General features: G+C 36.6%; 1 protein-coding gene across 14 annotated transcripts in view; it reads right to left on the bottom strand.

Moving 5' to 3' along the window:
* Window positions 1-547: 547 nt before the first annotated feature.
* Window positions 548-20157, bottom strand: part of HECTD1 (HECT domain E3 ubiquitin protein ligase 1) — a 64587-nt gene continuing 44977 nt past the window's right edge. For 9 of the 14 annotated variants that reach the window (XM_074868232.1, XM_074868228.1, XM_074868225.1 and 6 more), the window contains 17 exons: window positions 18699-18920; window positions 16837-16970; window positions 14825-14981; window positions 13764-13986; window positions 11136-11190; window positions 10714-10896; window positions 10162-10372; window positions 9994-10079; window positions 8754-8881; window positions 6638-6839; window positions 6356-6493; window positions 5500-6107; window positions 4307-4385; window positions 4102-4195; window positions 3637-3787; window positions 1845-1989; window positions 548-1498 (listed from right to left, as the gene is read on the bottom strand). In XM_074868232.1, coding sequence (XP_074724333.1) covers window positions 1361-1498; window positions 1845-1989; window positions 3637-3787; window positions 4102-4195; window positions 4307-4385; window positions 5500-6107; window positions 6356-6493; window positions 6638-6839; window positions 8754-8881; window positions 9994-10079; window positions 10162-10372; window positions 10714-10896; window positions 11136-11190; window positions 13764-13986; window positions 14825-14981; window positions 16837-16970; window positions 18699-18920 — 2954 coding nt within the window. In that variant the 3' untranslated portion in view covers window positions 548-1360. Of the gene's footprint in view, window positions 1499-1844; window positions 1990-3636; window positions 3788-4101; window positions 4196-4306; window positions 4386-5499; window positions 6108-6355; window positions 6494-6637; window positions 6840-8753; window positions 8882-9993; window positions 10080-10161; window positions 10373-10713; window positions 10897-11135; window positions 11191-13763; window positions 13987-14824; window positions 14982-16836; window positions 16971-18698; window positions 18921-20157 lie in introns of those variants that run through there. The other 5 variants (XM_074868237.1, XM_074868236.1, XM_074868230.1 and 2 more) reach the window with 3 other exon arrangements.

Consider the following 20157-nt stretch of genomic DNA (forward strand, 5'->3'; position numbering starts at 1 on the left):
GTGTGAGGCAGAATCTTGGCAAGATCTCCCTCAGAAGTGATCCAAGAAAAGACTGTTACCAAAGAGAACTGGCACAGAACAAAAGTTAACACACAGATTCAACTAAAATATTTTTTCTTTTCCGATCCCAAGGGCTTAAATATCTTTAAAGACATATTAGCATCTCGCTTTATCTTACTGTAAGCCACTTTTTATAAATACCTCACCACATGCTGAAACCAAGGCAGGCACTCTGTGTCAAGTACAGCTGAATCAGCTGCATCATCTGACCCAGTTTTTGTGCCAGTGCAAGGTAGAACTATTAACCTCAGGTCACATGGGCCCACTGAAGAGCACCAAAAGCTGCCACATACAGTGTTATCACTGCCAGACTAGTTCTTAAAAAGTTGCACTGTGTGATTCTGAAAAGATCTGAGCACAGAAATGAGTTTGTGAGATCAGTTATTGCCATCTAGTTCTTTTAAACCTTGGAAAAAAGTATGGCACATCGTTCAGAACACGTACAGATTTAATCAACGTAAGTATTAAAGAAGTATTCAGGAGACAGTTTTATATGTTGCAAACATTTTAATGATTACTTTTGAGCTTACACATTGGGTGTTTTTTTTAAACTTCAAACTGCAACAAGTTAAATAAATGTTTATAATATACAAAGAAAATACAACCAAAAGTAAAACTTGCTTTAAGTGTGCCTTGCACTAGGAACCAGTGTTTTTTAATAGCTTTATTGTTGAGCTGCACAAACACACTTAAGGATTTGATCTTTATAGCAGGGCATTTAAGAAATCAAAATATATTCCCACTTGAAAGAAAAAAGAAAAAAAAGGTTGTGCATGATTATATGCAAAAACCCACTAAAATACTCCAATAGTGCAGGCACCATTAAAAAAAAAGCTGGAGATGCCCATTAACTCTAAGTTTTAAGGAAGCAAGTTTCTGACCAGTTAGCCTAAAGCCAGCAAAACAGGGATCAGTGATGGCAACTGTAGTGTACAAGGTATTAAATGACAAACTTTACACAAATACACTGTTAGAAATTTGTGTCAGTGAACACTGAAAATCTGATGATCTGTTCTTTGGAACAGTCAAACAGAACCACCTTAATTTCCAGTTGTGCAAGCCCTTGAAGCATCACACAGTGTTCTGTGCCAATTTCTTGCTGGCTGTGAAGTTACAAGGATTTATTTTGTCATTAGCAGCTAACAAACTTATTCCACATGTTCCTAAAGCCTCACAGGTGAAAAAAAAGGCAAGTCTCATCAGAGCACAGCGTGGAGATCATATTTTTTTGCACACAAACACAAGAGGCTTCGCTAGTATCAAAAAACACTTTCTCATGTCCTGTATTGCAGTCCGTGGCTCAGTTGAGGTGGAAGCCTTTCTCCATCGTAGCAGCTAGCAGGCGCTCTCTCATAATCTCCTCAGAAGAATACTCAGGCAACTTTAGGTAATGCACACATGTATTCACAGATGGGTAACTTGCATCTGTAGCATCAACCTGAGAAAAAGAACAGTTTTTACTGTTGTCCACACTACTAGATATGGAGGTTAAAAATTGTAAGGCCCTCTAATTCATGGCATTTACCGCACACATGACACCAGTCGTCAAGAAACACTCGCATCAGGAAAGCTACAGACCAACTTATATTTGCATGTATGTTAATTCTTTTATATTCAAATATGAAGTCAGAAAACAAACCTGAAACAGAGGACAGTACTGAAAGCTTAGCATAGTGTCATAAATTAAAAACAAACAAAAAACCCAGTATCATTTCTTAATGCAGCAACGATTACATTCAAAAGCCAAAACAGCTGGTTTGAAGGGCAACAGGAAGAAGCCGTACCTTGCGTACAACAGTGAGCCGGGGATGTAGGTTTGCCAGTCCTCCTGGTGGGAGAGTTGAACAACCTGTGGTGAACTGGAGAAAAGCCTTCCTTTCATCTGAAGACATACCACACAAGACTCTCACAAATCGAAGAAATCCAGGGCTTTAAATAAATTAAAATAATTAGTTATGATAACATTACAAGAGAGTGTTTTTTAAATTTCCCTTAACTTGAGACAGTACAATTACGATCTTTAGTCATGTCTAAGCAGTCATTGTAAGATTCTAGTGCCTGTTCAGTACTGAGTTAAGAATAAAACATCATCAAACCCATACAAATGCTTCTTTAATCTTCTTGCTGAGTATTACACAGAAAAACGTAGGTAAATAAGAACTTTTCTCCATATTTATCTTCGAGTGTTATTCGGGGATCTTGCGTATGAATGGGTAGAGAAGTAGATAAGAGCTCAAACCTATTCTCTGAGAAGAATCCAACTAACTATAATCTTAAGATTTTTTTCTGTACCACTTCTGTAGTAAAAAGCCACTTCAATTTCTATATGATTTCATTTCTATCCGCATGCGAAAAAAATGGGAAAAATGTAACAGACTACAGTAGACCTTCAAGGAATCCTCCAGACACCACTGCTTTCATCCACACCAGCCCAGGGCGTGAGGGGGAGGAGAAGGCATGGAGAAAGCACAGCCTGCTGACACACACCCTCGGGTATCAGGCACTGTAATCTCAGCTCCATCTCTGCATGCAGGGCAGGGTCAAGACAAGAATCGTCCCACACAGCATCTCAGACTGATTAGGATCCTTCAGCATGCTTATACTAGCACAGTTCCAAAATTTGTATGTTATTGCTACCAAACATGAGAAGCAGCAAAAACACCCCAAACCCAACAAACCCCAAAACATCGAGACCACCTCCTGATAGCCACTGACCAATATTTGTTCCCATCTGTCCTGGTTTTGGCCAGGATAGAGTTAGCTTTCCTTGGGCTGAGAGGGAGCACGGCTGGAGGGCCAGGCCCAGATCAATCGTCGGAGCATTCCGTGTCATGTGACGTCACGCTCAGTGTATAGGCGGGCGCGGGCTCTCCCAATGCCCCCATTTTTGGTTTTATAGGTCAGCGCGGCGGGATTTTCTGGTGTGGTCGGGCTCTGTACCAGTCGCTGCTCGGTGAGCCACTGCTGCATTTTACCCATTTTGGACCTACTATTGTTACTGTTGTTTTTATTACTACTTTTTTTTTTATTCAACCTATGAATTTCTTCTTTTGTCCCTCCCCTGTTTCACTGGGGGGGGGTGGGGGGGTGGGGGTGTGGGGAAAGTAAACAACTGGCCACATGGCAATTGGCTACCGGCTGAGTTCAAACCACAACATCTGCATAGCACATTTTGTTTTTTAACTACGCTCGAAGACAAAGAAGTAAGAAACAAGGAACAAGTAACAACTATACCCAGCTGAACAGAAATTATAACCACCACCAAAGATGAAAGTAAAAACTAAAATGCTATTTTTAATAGCCTGTATTAGTTAGCTGCCATTACATTTCCACTATTTGTTCATATTCTAACATTCTAGATTTTTTTATCCTCTCTCATCACAAAAACACCAAGTACTTTCTAACCTATCTGTGTAACATACATGGTTATTTCATGCAGTTTTAGAACATCACTTCCTCTTTGGTGACCACCAATTCCATCCAATTTGGCATCTAAATCTAATAAGTGTTCTGGACATTTTGTCACTTAACGGAACTTTTTAGCTACTATTTTACAATCACTCAAAATATAAGTACCTATCTCGTGTATATCCCAGTTTAGGTTCAGTATAATTGATGATATCCTCAGCTGCCCAGGAAGGCGATTGATTTCCACAAAGAATCATCTGAACTTCTTCATGGCTGAAGGAACTCAGCTTCTCCATTGGAAAGACTCTATTGAAGCCATCTGTAATTTACAGAAGATACAGTTATAAACATGTCAAAAGAATGTTTATAAAATGATGTCAGCATTTCAATTATATTCTAATCAAACCAAAAAAATCAATCAACAGTTTATTAATAAAGGTGAACAGAACCTCTTCATGATTAAAAATGGCACAACTAATGCAAAGGTGTTATGAAATTACTATCTTATCTACTGCCTTCGTAATTTAAAAGTTTGTCTTGAAAGCCACTCTATGCCACCACTTTAGACCAGCACACCCTGAACACCAATTAGGCCACCTAACTGCATGTATATTCTGCCGTATTTAAAATTACCTCTGAATGCCTCCATCTGTTTCTGTATACCAGTATGCATGCAGAAGTCAAACATGAGATCTACGTATTCCTCTGCATTATCCATGGTTACAGTCTACAAAGACAATAGATAAATACTGTAAGGATTCACTCTGCATTAGAGTTACTGCTGAGACAGTAAACATTTAACTGCTGTTTAAATCGTAAAGGTAGGTTGTTTCCTTACCTCATCATCACCACCTGGCTTGAGATCCACAGCTGTAAACCCATATACTTTGGACGAAGGGCAAAACTGAAAATTTAGACTTCAAAATACACAGATAGTTACTAATTGCAAACAACTCTGCTGCTGCTTTTGCAAATACACCAGATTTATAAACTGCACCCCACACATCCAAAAGCATCTCACTACATTTCAAACGTTTCAAATGTTCCATGTTTATGGAACATTTTGTATATACACGAACAGTGGTACCACAGTACAGAACTACGATTAGTAGTGGACTACACAGGCAATATGTGTTTCAGATCGATGGTATGCCACATGTGTGTACTCATCCACTATTTATTTGGATTTGATAACCACTGAAAATTTCATAGAGTTTAATACCTTCAAGTTATCAGCTTCAAAACTACTCAAACTGTTTACTTCAGTTCGCAAATTCAAAAAATCCTTCACATTAATTTCCAGCACTAACAGTTATAGAGCCACTTCACATATTAGGCATTTAGGCCCTTCAACGGTGCTACGTGTTTTCTCCTGTAACAAGCCATGCTGAAGTCTGCAAGGCCACAAGCAATTACTGAACTCTGACCATGCAATCCTTGTGGCACAAGGTCATTTTAACAAATAACCCATAATGTTAATGGTAGAAAAACTACTGTTGTTTCAAAAGAAATAATTTAAAACTACAAAAGATAACGTCCTGACACAAGTTTACAGAGATATGAGCACCTCTGTGCCCTCAACATTTGCTAAAAGTTAGCACGCGTTCTGTTTCCTGGATTCAAACACTGGACTACGTGTCTATTAACACACTCCGAAATGTCAATCTGTCCTCTTTAAAAGCTCTCAAAAAAATTTGATAAATTTCAATAGTTATCATAGCAAAGAAATTACTGATTCACACTTTTCTAAAGGTTTTTACAAGTATTTTTGTGTTTCTAGAGTCATACAGCACTGCAGTGCAGTCACACTTAAGTTTAAAAATTAGGAAACTGAGCAAGGGAGAAGAGGAAATCCTCAAACTAAGGAACAAGAACATAGCTATAGATGGCAAACTGGATCTTGCATCTCTAACGATTCCCCCTTGCAGCAATAATATTTCAAATGAAGAAAACTTAATTTTTAATTATATGTATTGACAGTTCTAACACAACACTGTTTGCATATTTATAAACAAATATGAAAACTCTTACCCCAAATCCTCTATGCTAAGTGGAGGCCCCGAACCTGATGGATTCTTCAGCATTAATTCCTGTAGTTTTGTGTTCTTTTCATCTTCTGATAGACTTTTGTTGCTTAAAATTTGACGCCTTTTAATTGCAAGGTCCTTAATTTCTTTTAGAAACCTGGCTCTATGTGGATTTACTAATTCAAAGTCTTCCCATGTTAAAATTCCATTAAACCAGGCAGGAGGTTTAGGTTTTGGTGGATCAAGAATAAATTCCGATTTGGAGTCTTCTTCCAGACTTCCTACTGACAAAGAATCATGCCCTTCTTCTGTAGAAGCCTCTGACTGACTTTCAGTACAGTGCAAGTCTCTGTCACCTCGTGACTCATATATCAACTTACTCATGTTACTTTTAATGTCTCCCATACACATGAGTTTAAAAAAAGGCTTAGAAATGGGTAAATCCACAAGTCTATTGTCCTGAATGCATTTAGCCAAGAAAATTCCAAGGAAATGAAAGAGTTTGGTTATTCTTTCAAGTTCATCACTATCTTGTGGGAATGGTGCTGTGAAGAGTCCACATGATCTCTGTACATAGTAGCCAGGGGGTTTCAGTCCACCACCAATATCAACCTAATTTAAGAGACACAAAAAGAAGCTGACATTGTTAAAGGTTAATTTAATTATATACCTGTGCAATTTAACTTATATTCTACTTCTCTGTTAAGAAAAGAACAGGTAAGAAAGCAAGCTGTGGAGCAGAGTGGTCATTCTTGACCATGACGAGTAGCTGCTCACTGAGCATGTGTGAGCATTCCTGGATATCTAGCTCATTTTTCTTTTACACAAGTACTCAGTTTAAAATGCAAATTGAAATATACCTGGCGAGACTCATCATCTGGAAAATCGTCATCACAAAGCCAAGCTCCCAAATCTGTCCTCTGAAATTCTGCTGCCACCAATGCATAAAATTCCAAGGTAGGACCCAGGCCTGTTCCTTCCTCCCCTAAAAACTCAACCTAGAACAACATAAGAAATGTTAATAACAACAGAAAATCCTAGTGAAATGTTCAGTGTTGGTTATGAAACAGGATATTCAATATCCCAGCCATTACACTAGAAACAGCTATCTAACCTCGCTCTGCTAGGCAGGTATGCTTTACCTCTAGAACAGATTTTCTGTCTGCATGAATCTGCATGACATTTTCTGCCCATTCCATCAAGGATTCACCTCGCGGAACTTTCACTCTTTCATGTTTGAGGCGTCCAACTCTGAATTCTCCCGGATCATCACGTCGCACTGTGCTTGTGGTTCTTGTCCGTTCAACAGTGGCTTCACGTCTGTTCTGTAGCCATACAATTGCTCTGGAAAAAAACAAAAGCCCATTATTTAAAACTTCAATGTCTACCAGCATGAAAACTTCCAAGTAGCCACTATGAAAAAGTTACCTTGTTAAGTACTAATTACCTCCTCCTAATTTTTTTGAAGGTATATACTGAAGTCTTTTGCAGAAATATCTAATATGTCCCCTTTGTATTTTATGAGTTTAGAAAACTAAATAATTGCAATTCCTATGAAGGGCCAGCCATAACTTCTGATGTAACAGATGGCACCAATGAAAACATACAATTCTGAATTACTACAGTTTTTAAATTACAGTGGAATGAACTGAAGGTAGCATTTACTGTAGTACTTTTTAATCACAGATGCTCAAAACTGTTCACAGACACTTACTACAACTTCCATTATATACCGCAAGGCAGTTGTACATGACCCCATTGATACCGACCCAAGTTTTACAGCAAGATTTACTTACTTACACACTTATTAGAGAAACACAAAACCAAAGTTGAAGTCCAATCATACACATATAGACCCATATCAGTAAAGGAAGAACAGCTGCCTCTTAACAGCAGTACTTACATGAAGTCAAAGTTTGAAATTCTTGTACATATTGTCATGTGTGCAGTCATAAACTATCTACAAAGCTATCATCTGTTGATTGTTTTGTAAGTACGGTCAAGCATCACAACAGACACAGAAAGTGTACACACCCATGTGTATGTACTCACAGAGTTCATATAAAAACTATGAGAGTTTTAAGAACTATTTCTAATATTTTAAGAGCTTAAGAAAGCTCTTTACTTACCAAGTAAAAAGTACCATGCAATGTTTCCTGAGGGATCTCTTTAAAACAGTTTTTCTAAAACACTAACTTTTTTCAAAACAAACAAAAACCCAACAAAAAATACAAACACACATGGTCAAGTTTTCTGCACCATTTTTCCACAGACATTGAGTTTTTCCATATTAAGACGATTTGAACCGACATCTTGCAAGACAATACCTTTTCTTCTCTTCCTTTTCCATTCTTTTAAAATGCCTTATTTTGCACTCTTCATAAGGCATTTCTACTGCATATTAGACACAACAGTAATTTTTGCAACTCACTGTTTACACTTTTCTTCCTCTTTGGAAAAGAAACAAACAAACAAAAACAGCCAAGAAAACCCAAACTAATTCTTCCTTCTCATTACATAAAAGTAAGCTGGCAAAAGTTTACACTGTCTACATACTCTCACGTAATCACTGCTACAATCAAATATTAAAGACTCCTAAGTAACAAAGCACTTTAGAGGGTACCCTTGGGTGTTCTAATGTCTGGTTTTGTTACAGTTTCATTATGCAGCTAATATTAACTTTCAAAATAGCATCCTTTTGTTAGATTTTGCCTATTTTGTTAAGACTTCAGTGAATTTAAAATAATGGACCAAAACAAACAATCACCAAACCATTGTGGAAAATATACAAATAAAAGATACGTGCTTTGGTGTATGTTTTCTAAAAACATTTAATTAACATTTATTTTCAGAATGGTTTTTGGTTTGGTTCTTACCCCTTCATGCAATGAACTGCAACCCAGTTGAATTACTGCCTGATAGGCTAACCTAGCTAGAGGTACACAAACAAGCCTTCAGCTAAAGTTGAAAAATGAAATTTCTTCAAAGGAATTTCCTGAAGAATATCAAACAGAAGGTAGGCTACTCATCATAAACCTCTAACACAATGAACAAGAAACATTTCAATGGTCCAAAAGTCTTTCTAAAGTTTTCCATCTTCTTCCCTTTTCTTTCTACTATCCAAAATGCTTTACATTTGGCAAGCAAAATCTATCTTGTTAGGATAAGGTCCTTCTGTGAATTAGCAATTAAAAAAACTATTATATTTTGAAGAAAAAGAGGAAGCCATCTTAATATTTTTTAAAAAAATATTTTTACCTTGATGCTCCAAATGCTGTGCATGTGAAGTACAACTGTCTTGTTTCAAATGGAATTAAGAAAGGACACTTGCTTGTTAGCTGCTCACACCAGTCTGGCAAAGCTCCACTTGCTAGTGCCAAGGGTTCCTTTAGTTTAATGCAAGGGGAAAAAAAAAATAAAGTGTTTCTAATATTAGACTCAGGTTGCCCTAACAAGTTTGTAATGAAGTACATGGACACCCAGTACACCCAAGCAGTGTTTTCACCTGTGCTTGAGCAAGTTTCTTCCATCTCAACAACTTCCACTTTTTTTTTTTTTTTAAATCCCTTTTAAATGCTATGAATGAGAAGTTCACAGAGTTTCTAGTGCATTTGGCACAAATGCACTAAAGGCTCTAGCAAATCTCTGGGGTATGTACTACTCTAAGCACCATGGGGAGACCTGAGTATACAATTACCTTGAGAGAATTTTGAGTTTTGCCCAAAACGGATTAGATACTACCTACCAATACCTGAAGACATGAAAGAAACTTGGTGGTAGTGAAGATGATTCCCACTGAAATATTACTATAGTCCTTTCTAAAATACAAGTATAATACAAGAAGACTGCGGAAATTATTACTACAAAGATATGCAGGGTGCCTGAAAAGCCTTTAAAAGAACATGAAAAACTGAATTTTTTTTTAAAATTAATAATTAGAGCAATATAACTGTAATAAAAAAACCTCAAAAAGCATACAAAGGCCAAACAAGTCGAGAATCTTCATCGTCTTTAAGTCTTTGTTAAAGAAAATGTAGTTCTACTGAAGAACTACATCTTAAAGTTTTCCTTTTAATGCATCTAACTGACCTGGTACCAACAATATGTCTTCTACATGCTATTTTTGAAAGCTTTATGTGGAACATACAAACAATAAAATGTTTGTGAACCCTAACACAATTAATTGCCTTTGCTACAGACATACATAAACTACATTCTAACATCTACGTTTGATGCAGAAAAAAATTTATTCTTCATAACCAAAAGATACAATTCTATTACAACTTTTTTCTTGGTATACTGTTTTCATTCAGACTAGTCTGTTCTTACAGAATTTACTCATCCAGAATAGAAGGAAGTAAATATCGTATGAAACAATTCAAAAGTTAAAATGGCAAAGAAGCCAAAAATTTCAAACAGTCAAAGTAAGGAAGACTATAATGGAGTTTTTAAAACAATATAATATATATACATTGTGCATAATACATCAATGTAATACCTCAATTTGTTGTAGAATCTTTGTAGTAATTTTTTTACTTGTGAATTCATCTGGTGGAAAGTTAAACTGAGGATGCTCATCTCCTTCTGAAAATAATCAAGAGAAAAATTTTCCTTTATTTTGTTTTCGCTAAAACATTTAAGAAGCTCTGCTAGATAACTAACTTACCTTCTTGAGAAGTTCGTGCTGTGTAAGGGTCACTGGCAACTATATACAAAATGCGAAGTAACTGCAGAACATCTTCTACTCCACAGGAGTTCTGCCCACTGCCAGCTTTGGCCTGAGGTTGTTCCTTTGCCAAACTAAGGATATCAGAATTTTGAAGAGTAGAAATGGCCCCTTGACTTAATCCAGATTTTGATCCATGTTCACAAAAATCCTGTAAAAAAGAATTGTTAAGAATGAAAACTCCATGTGTTATTATTTTTAGGACTGCGCACTCCAAATTAACGATCTGAAAATTCAGAATGGTTACTGTGCCTAACCTCAACACTTAGTTAAATTGTGGATGGTTCAAATCATGATTCATATGCATTTTAACACGACTATATTTAACAGAAGACATTAAAAAAGAAAAGCAGCAAAAACTAAACTTGATATTGGCATGTGAACATTCAACTTTCCTATCCATGTCACATCCCTCCTCCACAAGAATCTTTAAAGCTGCAAAACAAAGCACACAGCCATTCATAATAAAAAAGTTTGGATGCAGACATATACCTTGTATGCAGCTATGAGCTGGGAGCAATTTCTGTTTTTCCTAATACTTTTATTAGTGCCGGTTAATTTCCAGTGGCGCAGGAAAGCTGAGTCTGCATTCTTCTGCAGGTAGGTTATCAAGTCATTCTTTGGTAATTCATCAGTGCCAAGGTACTGCTCCACATGCTCTACTGACCAGCAACCCTACAACAGGAACCACCAAATGTTGGTTTTTCCTGATTGTAAAGTCTTAAAGATTTCACATGCATTACACACTGTCTTTTTTAAAGGAGCATGCATTTACAAATATATTCACTCACATCTTTAAGTAATTGAAAACTGTTAGTTTTTTTAATGTAGCATTTCCAAAACTGCAACAAGATTTGTTTTGCTTTTGTTTAAACAGCCATAAAAACATACAAAGGCACACAAGTAAGTCTTACCATTTTTCCACTTTCTTTCTCTTTATCAGAATCCTTCATTTCTCTGTACATGATTCTAGATATCAAAACAATGAGTTAATATTTCTTACAGCACATCCTCTAAATTCTGAAGTTATACATTGACTTGTTAAGACATCTATGACATTTAGACAACATGATGTAAAACCAGCTGCTCTTTGCTGCACAGAACATCTGGGCTACCCTGATGCAGCAAAGTTCTTAAACTCATATTTAATTTTCATGATGTCAATATTTATCTTGCAAAGTATTTAATTTATGTTTCCTTAAGTAAGGTTCGATCAATCAAACAACCCTCCTTGTGCAAATTTCCCAAACCAACTTTAGGTTCTTCACTACACATGCACCAACTCTGAAATTCTGAAGTCCTGGGGTAGCTTGCTGTGTATTAACTTAGGAGATGTGCACATTTACAACTATTTCTCATGCTTTCTAACTAGAAAACAGTTTTGTTACAGCACACAATTTTTAACATAAGGCAACTCAGAAAACAGTTGCAACACACGAGCACTGCTGAAATCTGAAATACAAAGTTAAAAAAACTGCAACCACCTTACTGCAGTTCTTGCTTTCATATAGGTTAGTTTTCTAGTATGACAGAAGTTACATTGGTGTAGTAAATGGAAAATATACCCAGTCATACAGTCTTACAATTTCTGTCTGTTACTATAAAGCTAATAAGGTCAAATTAGGGTAGAGAGAATAGTTGAGGTCGGAAGGTACCTCTGGAGACATAGTCTAATACCCCTGCTCAAATGTTCTGTTTAAATGGAATTTCATGTATTTCAATTTGAGCTGGGTTTTTTTTGTCCTTTCACATGTCACAACAGAGTTGTCTATGCTGTCTTCCCTACTTCCTCCCATCAGGTATTCACACACACAGTAAGATCCCACAAGCCCTTTTTGCCTCCATGCTAGACAGTCCCAGGTATCTCAGACTCTTTGCATGACAGATACTCTAAGCCCTTTCACCATCCTAGCAATCCTTTGCTAGACTCACTCCAGTGTTCGTGTCTCTCTCGTACGGAGGAGCCCTGAATTGGCCATAGTGATCCAGATGTGCCTCACCAGTGCCAAGCAGTGGGGAAAGATCACTTCTCTCAACCTTCCTAATGCAGCCCAGGATGCTGCTGACCTTTGCTGCCAGGGTGCATAACTGGCTCACGTTCAACTTTATGTCTACTAGGACCCTCGGGGTCTTTTCTGCCAACCTGCTTTAAAGCCAGCTGCCCCCAGCCTGTACTAGCACATGCAGGTATTTTTCCCCAGCTGCTAGACTTTGCATTTCCCTTTGTGGAACTTCATGAAGCTCCTGTCTCCCGATTTCTTCAGCCTGATGAAGTCTCTCAGAATGGCAGCAAAACCACCTGATGCAGCAATGACTCCTCCCAGCTTTGTTTTGTCTGCAAGCTTACTGAGTGTCTGCTCTGTCCCATCATACAGTTCATTAATGGAGATGTTAAAACAGGACTGGACCCAGTATTGACCTTTGGGGTACACAAGCTGCCCTCCAGCCTGACTTCACACCAATTATCACAATCATTTAAGCCTGGCAGTTCAGGGCGTTTTTAGACACTATCTAGTCCATACCTTATTAGTTTGTCAAGGATGAAGACAGTGTTGAAAGCCTTGCTAAAGTCGAGGAAAATAACATTTTCTGCTTTTTCCTCATCCACTGAACTAGTCATCTTATCATAGAACACTAACAGGCTGGTTAACCATGATTTCCTCTTCATAAATCCATGCCACCTACTTGCAATCAGCTTCTTGTCCTTCACTGTTTGAAAATGGTTTCCAGGACTAATTCCATCACCTTTCCAGGGATGAAGGAGAGGGTGACCAGTCTGTAGTTCCCTAGATCTTTCTTGCCCTTCTGGGGGTATAGGAGTGACACTTGCTTTCCTCCAGTCCTCAGAAATGTCTCCCAATCACCACGACCTTTCAAAGATAATCAAGAGTGGCCAGCTCTTGTGGGAGCATCCCACGGGGTCCCATGGACTTGTATGTCCTGTTTCCTTAAGTGTTCCCTAACCTTTTGCCCTTTACATCCCTCACCAGATTCAACTCCAGATGGGCTTTGGCTTACCTAACCCCATACCTTCACACTGGGACAATGTCTCTATATTCCTCCTGGGTCACTTGACCCTTCTTCCACCTCTTGCATGCTTCCTTTTTATGTTTTGAGTTCTGTTGGGAGTTTCTTGTTCATCCATGCAGGTCTCCTACTGCCTCTGTCTGACTTCCCACACACTGAGATGGATTGTTCTGTGACTGGAGGAAGTGATCCTTGAAAAATCAATCATCTCTCCTGGGCCTCTCCTCTCTAGGACTATATCTCCCCATGAGATTCTACCAAGCAGATCCCTAAACAGACCAAATTCTGCTCTCTTGGTCAATTGCTTGACTTTTGAAATACTATGAATAAGTCACAGTTGAGTATTAGAGGTTATGATTTCTTTTGTTTTGTAGTCACAGCACTAGCTTTAAAACCAGCAAGAACATCCTGACATAAAGACAGAAAAACCTCATTCTAAAATTAACATTGTTTCACACCCATTCCCTAATCAGTCACAGTGTTCTTTACACAGAATAACAAACGTGTGAGCTTACGTGTATGTTGGCTCCCAAATACGTCTTAGTTTGTCAGATTTCACATTGCCATTACAGGAAAGCTGTAACAATTTCTGTACATAGTAAAAGATGGTAGATCGAAAGTTTGTTAGGGGCAGTTCTACTTCTCGAGTTGTTCCAAGACCTGAAACTTTCAAGGTAAGCGCTAAACGTGGCGAAGGCATGCACTCAACCTCTTCCAAGAGTTCTGAATGAGGTGTACCTGCATGTGAAAAATCATTTGAGAAGCCGTTAATACAAATATATAATGCACGACAAGTTGGCTTAAACATTAATAAAGTGGCTCAATAAGGAAATACGAAGACTTCCTGCACAGATGCCAAAGAGATGATCCTGAGATGTAACTATGAACTGTATCTAAGGGCTATAACTGCAGCACTTCCTTATGTGAGTAAAGCTCACAGGAATTTCCGAAATCTCTGTTGATCCCTACGTCTTGATAACATCCCCTTTAATGTTATCACAGCACATGCATTCTTCCTTTCATACACAGTATCTTTCTGTTGTATTGACTCTTTCACCTCATAAAAATCAACAGTGGCTCATTTCCACATAAGGTAAACCTACATATTCATTTCTGTTATGAACACCGACTACACCCATGCTGCTAAGCAAGAATGAACTAAGGAGCAAGATCAGGTGCTATGCTGCTGGTCGTACAAACTGCTCAAGTACTGTATTAGCTTTCTCCTCGCCTCTGCTTTGGACTGTTTCAACAAGCCCTCTCCAATCAAAGCTGTTCTGGGTAGCTCAACACACAGATTATTCCCTGCAGGTGGAACTAGACATAGTAAGAAATTTATCACTAATTCGAGTTAAATTCATGAGTATGCTTATTTTACACAGTACTTAATTTACTTTTCCTTCAATAATGCTTGGACCTGCAGAGATAGGTGAAACTGTCATTCAAACAGAGAAAAGCCACACGGCCACAAAAGCATGTTTCACTGGTTAATAGCCAGAGGATCCCCCATGGGCCCTTAACAGTGAGTCTCCACCCTAAAGCCAGATCAAGTATCACAGATGTCTTATCAGCATACCCGGTGGAGGGATTTCTAGGTCAGTTGTCTGTTGAACATTAGTACGACCAGGTCTTGGGTCAAAAGCAGGAACCAAAGCAGAAAACTGCCGTTTCAATACATAATCGTCATCCCATGTTCTTCTACGGCCTCCTTTGGTTTCATACTCCTCTTCTTCCTAAAAAAAAAAAAAAAGTAATTGTTTTTTAAATTCTGCTACAAAGAATCATTTGATCAAAAATTTACAACTTAGGAAATACAGCAGTCACATACACTAAAATTGACACAAAAGATATCAAACCTGGCACATAACAGTATTAGTTCCATTTAACTAGTCAAGCAGAAATCCTGAGAATTATCAAAACCACAGACATACAGAACTCAATGTAAAAGGGCTAACCTTACAACAGGTGTATTTACAATTTCTGGAAAGAATGAAACTTTCCATGAAGAACCAGAATGTAGGAAACTACAGAGTATTGCAGGCCAGCAAACTTGCTGTAGATATTTTGTGTATTCCACAAACTTTGGAATATCAAAGATTTAAATAAATCAAAGGTGTCAAAATAAACACATTAATTTTTCTGAAAACAAGAAGTATTTTTTTGAAAGTGTATACATATATTGATATACAATGTATACATATTTTATACAGAGATTAAATCAAATACCAAAATACTGGAACTATTATGGTAGGAAGAAATCTGATTTTCAATAAGCTTTAGCAAGCAAGTGACTTTTCTACAACAAGCCTTTTATCTGCTCAACTCCTCATTAAGAATTACATAGTATGTCAGAAGGAACAGGACTGGAACCCAAGAAAGGAGAATTTTCTTTTCCAGATCTGATTCTTGCTGTGCAATCTTCAGCAAAGACTAATTTAGCTATTTCTGCTTTGTTCCATGAAGAACAATAGTAACTCCATTTAATCATTTCTGAAAAGGTGATCAACAATCTACAAATAAAAGTTATTGTCTGCGTTGTAGATCCACTTTACTAGTACTGGCTTGTCCATTCCATCTTTGTGCAGAAGGTGAAATAATGAAATATTTAGTAATGTGCTTGAGTTTCTATTAAAAGCATAATCACAGCAGGTTAAAATGGTAAGTATTTTGGTTCAAATGCCTAAAAGTTTGCACATTAATTATAAGAGGAAGTTTCTACAATTCCATAAAATAATATTTAAATTTATGTAATAAACATTAAATTATCATTAGTGAAGTCTTAATTTTTCCTCTTAGACCTTACAATATCCATTTTGATCACTTCAATGGTGGTAGAAGACCAAGCATTATTCATACTGCTGAAGAACCACAAAATGAAAAAACGGTAATATAGACAAGACCCATGTGGACTAACCAGCTGGGGTTTGTCTTGCCTTTTTTTTCAGAAAAGATATCTCCTCTGGCATACTTAAATTATTACAGTTTGCTTCACACATCCCACAACTCTATCATCACAAAACTCAACAGTCTACCCACAAAGTTAGACCATTTCATCAGCCAGTAAACTAGTGATCCACCATTTCCACTATCTGTCAACTTGTTCCCAGGCTGGTTTTAAGATGTTAATTCTGACCTATAAGGTCCCAGGGTGTGCTGGTGTTCAAAAAAAAGCACCTGAATTCCATTTCTCTGGAATAAATGTTGAAGGTGGAACAATCAAATTTGTACAGAAAGCGGACTGCCCTGTTGGGTGCCCTGTCTACTGAGGCCTTGCAATTTTATCACATCCATTTGAAGGCATGAAAACAGCTTTCTTAATACTCAAAATATATATAAAGTATGGGGAAAAGGGACAATGAACTGCCTTTGTAAAGCAGTATTCCATTTGCATCCCCCAAGAAGTAGAATGTGATTTTAACTCTGGCATTTCATTTAGAGTCTTAATGGATCAGTACTCCAAACTAATAGTCCGAAATCTAAATACATTTGTTTTAGTGAATGGAAATATTATAGATATTGCCAAAAAAATCTGTGGATTTTTAATGCATCTGTTAGTCAATTAAGATATCCATGCGAACTATACTGTACCATAACTTCCTCATATTCTTGATCTTCTTGGTTATCATCTTCATTTTCATCATCTTCTTCATCTGGTTCAGGTAGGTCCTCATCATCATCCAACTCCGCCAACAGAGTACTAGCTCGGCAGCTATCAAGAAAATCTATAATACATATATATATTTACATACAGAACAAAAACCAAGAATAACTTTCAAAGCAAAATTCTGAAAATTAAAGAACAGGAGCATTGGGAATAGTGAAAAAACAAATCTTACTTAAACAAAAAAAAGAGAAAACTAGAACATTGTTTATGGCATAATAGAAGTAAAAGCTGTGATAAAAGCATACACCTGACAAAGAGTCCAGGGGTCTAGTCAATAGTTAACAAAAGAAGCACTTAACATTTGTATAATTAAGAGTGATCACCAAGTGATCAGTTTCTCATTTGCTTTTATCAAACACTTATTTTAAATTACAAAAGATCAAAAAACCAAGGGTACACAAATGTGTATTGCCTGATTCTGTGTCTAATTAACTTTAAAAACAAGTTAGTGATGTAATGTCCACTAAGAATGTGTGGCTTAGACCTCAAACTACCATGTAAAGGACATATAAAATAAACATTTAAGAGCAACATTTTTTAAAGATTCAACTGCTAATTAATTTCTGTAACAAGAAGCTGAAGGCAGATGTAAAGATCAATTTCACTCACCTAGTACTAAGACTTAAAAACCAACCCCCCAAAACAAGAAAGGAAGTTCACAACAATTCAAGGTGGATTGGGATGAATCTTTGAACTTTTACATCTTTCTAGACACATATAAACTATCTATATGAACCAAATACCCTTTCAATTGTTGCCAATGGCTCAACAGAAATTTTAAGATAATTCTATTTGCCCAGTTGTTTATGATATACTTTAAGGCTTGTCACCCAATCGAAATATCAAATGATACTTAATTGAAAGAATAAAGGGAGATGGCATATGCCGATATCTTAATTGACCACCTCCAAGCAGCTCAATTCCAATATCCACTGAAATTACCAGATATTTTTCAAGCAATTTCAATAGGCAACAAAATAGAACACAATCTTAATCCAATCAAATTTTTAACAAATCAGGTATCTTTTCTTCCGAGAACATCTCCGAATCCAATAAACTTTACATTAGGAAGTATTTTCCCATATCTAGCCCAGGTTTTTCTTGACATCATTTCATCAACTTGATTCTTAGATATTATCAACCTGGTTAACTAAATCTTCTTTCACAGTACTCATACCCTCCAAATAACTTCTATCCCAATAACTTCTGTTTCTAACATAGAGTGCCCACGTAACTCTGGATTTTGTTCCTCAAATCATATAATTCCATTCTCCGTGTCATTTTCATTTCTGTGTTCTTCCCAATTTTTTGCAATTACTATTATGGTATTGAGATACCTGGAACCTCACATACTATTTTAAGTGTGTGCCTAACGGCAGACGCTTTTCAGTCACTGAGTAATACAAGGGACCTCAGACTGAGCATGCAGCATGCCTACACAACACAATGAGAATAACATTTTGGTTTTACTTAGCAGTTCATATGCAAACTACATTAGATACTAAACTTATTTGATTAAGGAAAAGATTAAGTGCCTGAATAAACTATACCGTAAATAATAACATGGGATAGAAATTGCTGAAAATAAAGATGTGAAAACATAAGGAAATACTACTCTGATAACATTATTTTACTTACTGCCTTATAGAACTAGTAACATATGAACAGCTCAACTTTCAAATACGTTTCAGTAAATAAACTACTATATGAGAAAATCATAACAATGGAGAAAAGGAAAAATCATTAATGGGAAGTCTGCTTATGTTCATTTAAAAATGAAACTTACCATATAAAGAATATTCTGCCTCCTGACCTGTATCGCTCTCACTAGATGTTGATGTTAGGCTAGTAGTTAGAGTATTACTAAGCGACTGACCAACAGATAAAACTGTAGTTGCTGTAGCTACATTGCTGCTGCTAGTAACACTGGATGTAGACATGGTCACTGTTGATGTGGTACCAGTTGTAGTCAGATTAGGAAAACTTTGGGCACCCATAAGAGGAGAAGCTATAGATAAAGATATGGTAAGATAAAATAAATGATTTGATGACTTAGAGTACAATTTACATGCATGACTCCTGTGTTGAAAAATATATTGGGGTTGAAAAATTATCAGATGTGTTATTTTACAACAAAGAATAACAGACTAAAGGGGAAGGGTTTCCCAGTGCAAAAGTGCACCGTACAATGCAGATGCCCACTTCTGAGCGTATTCCCTTGCATACAATTAAAACAAGTAATTTTATTAAATAAATCCCCAAATTCCAACGTAAATCTGAAATTACTTAATTTCATTTTCAACATACGAAAAGTATTTCTGAAATCTGTTACTCCAACACTCCATCTGTCTTTAAGCTTAAAATGTAATTTAAAGTCTAAACGACAATACCATTAAAATTATACAGGGAAAACAGTTTAACTGTACATAAATGAATTGAGAACAGAACATAATAAGACAAATGTGAAACTTGTGATTTTTGTGCATTTTTATGACTTGTTATCTTTCACATAACTATTAGCACATATGTTCATGATGGACAACAGACCTGAGTTGGCAGTACTGCAAAACATGTGACTTCATATCTTACTTATGTTGGATGATTTATATAAGTAATTTTCAGAATAAGCAAGCAACAACTAGGAAGTTACCCTACTGCACATTCAAATAAAAGTAAATGCATTTTAGTTAACAACTGAAACAAGACTGAATTTCACTGTAAACTCAATTGAAAGAATTTCCAGCAGTATATATAACTGAGTATAAGTTATCCCTGTGTGTAACTACACATTTACATCCTGATCTTCAAAACATTTTCTTGAATGCTTATCTTCAAACAGGAGATTAATCCCATGCTTGCAAATGCAAATTTGAGGGGTCACCTAATACTTAAATTTAAACCTTATGTTTTTCGATCTATCTTTTCTAAAATTTATAAAATGCAAGTTTTGTAGTTTTAAAGTAAACATTTTCATTATTGCAGCTTATGTAAATTGAGGCACTGCTTTCTTAAAAAATAAAATCTAAATTCTGAATTTCAGACTATTATTGCAAAGGTTACTACCCTTGAAGGAGGATAGAATACAACAAAGATTCTTCCCCTAAGCGCATTTGGTAGCTTTTTGAGAAAAATAAATGTTACTGTTTCTATTTTTGTTGTTTGTCAGATACTTTTTTTTTTCCCTTCTTAGGAACATAAGTAACAGTTCGTAAATAAAAATATAAAAATGCAAAATATCAGCAAAG

The sequence above is a fragment of the Strix uralensis genome, chromosome 4 (genome assembly GCF_047716275.1).
Source record: "Strix uralensis isolate ZFMK-TIS-50842 chromosome 4, bStrUra1, whole genome shotgun sequence".
Classification (NCBI taxonomy): Eukaryota; Metazoa; Chordata; class Aves; order Strigiformes; family Strigidae; genus Strix; species Strix uralensis.